General features: G+C 51.5%; 1 protein-coding gene across 1 annotated transcript; it reads left to right on the top strand.

Annotated features, from left to right (window-relative positions):
- The first annotated feature begins 49 nt into the window (after positions 1-49).
- LOC123450162 lies at positions 50-744 on the top strand. Its single transcript, XM_045127550.1, has one exon. The coding sequence runs from the start codon at positions 50-52 to the stop codon at positions 467-469; it is 420 nt and encodes a 139-aa protein (XP_044983485.1). The 3' UTR covers positions 470-744.
- The last annotated feature ends 656 nt before the right edge of the window (positions 745-1,400 follow it).

Below are 1,400 nucleotides of genomic sequence, written 5' to 3'. Positions count from 1 at the left end.
TCCTTCTTCACCTTCATCAATCATCTCTCATCGGCCGCTAGCTCAGCTCATGGCGACGACGACGCTCACGCCGACCACCATCGCGTCCCCGCGGCCGTCCGCCCCCTTCTGCGGCCGCTCCGGCTGGCAGCGCGCGCGGCGCCCTCCGCCGCCGTCGTCTGGCTCCGGCCACGGCGGCTGCGCGCGGCCGCTGGACCGCGTGGCCGGGTGGGTCGGCGGCGGCATCGCCGCGGCCTTCTTCGCCTCCCTGGAGCGGTGCTCGTGCGTCACCGTCCGCACGCACGACGACCTCGACGACGACGAGCAGAGGGACTCCGTGGCGCCGCTCATGCTCGACAACGACGGCATGGACGACGAGGGCAGGGGGAGGAGCAGGAGGAGGTGCAGAGGAGGAAGCAGGAGGAACGACAAGGGCAGGAAGAGTGCCGGCGGCGGCGGCGGCATGGGCTGCTACGGTGATCAAATTTGAGTTCGTCGATCAACGCTAATAAGAATCTGTAGCTTCTTGATGTTGATTCCTAAGCTTTTTCAGCTCATGTCTATAGATTTGACCATACAAGTGGTTTATAAGTTTGATTAATGGTGTATGGAAGTTTAACTGAGTCCAACTACTCCCTTATAATTATACAAGTGTAATTAGTGTGTACCGAATGTTATGCTTCAACTGTAGTAAAACAAAAGAAGTGGAGAAGATGCGAAATGTTTATATTTTTTGCCGGAACAAGATGTGATATGTTTAAGGTAGCATCGATTCTCATGCTCTCTCTTGCATACTCTACTTGATGTTTACTGACAATACACTCGCTCCTCCCTGGCCTTCGAGCTATAAAGAAAGTGGAGAAGATTAGTACCCAGAGTTAGTGTTTACTTAAAATAGTGCTGATGCTATTCAAATCGATTTGCAGCTCACTAGATTTTTTTTTCACGATAATACATGCCTCATTCATATCATAAAATTAAAGTACAGCTCACGTAAGGACCGACATGAGAAAACTGAAGTGATAGTAGAACATCTTTGAGCTTGACACCAACATTCATCACCTGCCTCCGGCACCACCTCAACAGCCATCAAAGAAAAAAAATGACGGATCATCTCCTCACCTGAGCTCGACGCGGCTCCATCGCTGATATGCAGCTTTGCGGACCTTCAAGGTGACTCGCTAAAAGTGAATCCCTTACCGTTGAACGAATCAGACGAAGATAAACACCCCAAGCACACCATCGAACTCCAGATCTCGCACCCTATAACGACTAAGACGCCGAACAAGGAAACCATACATGCCATCCACGAACCAAGAAGCCAACATACATTCCGTCTTCTAGATGACATCGATGCATACCATAATCTGCATCCGCTTCTACCTCCCAAGCTCCGCGCCGACGTTGGAGCAAATGTCATC

Source organism: Hordeum vulgare, chromosome 4H (genome assembly GCF_904849725.1).
Source record: "Hordeum vulgare subsp. vulgare chromosome 4H, MorexV3_pseudomolecules_assembly, whole genome shotgun sequence".
Lineage (NCBI taxonomy): Eukaryota > Viridiplantae > Streptophyta > Magnoliopsida > Poales > Poaceae > Hordeum > Hordeum vulgare.
This window is presented reverse-complemented; position numbering and strand designations above follow the sequence as displayed.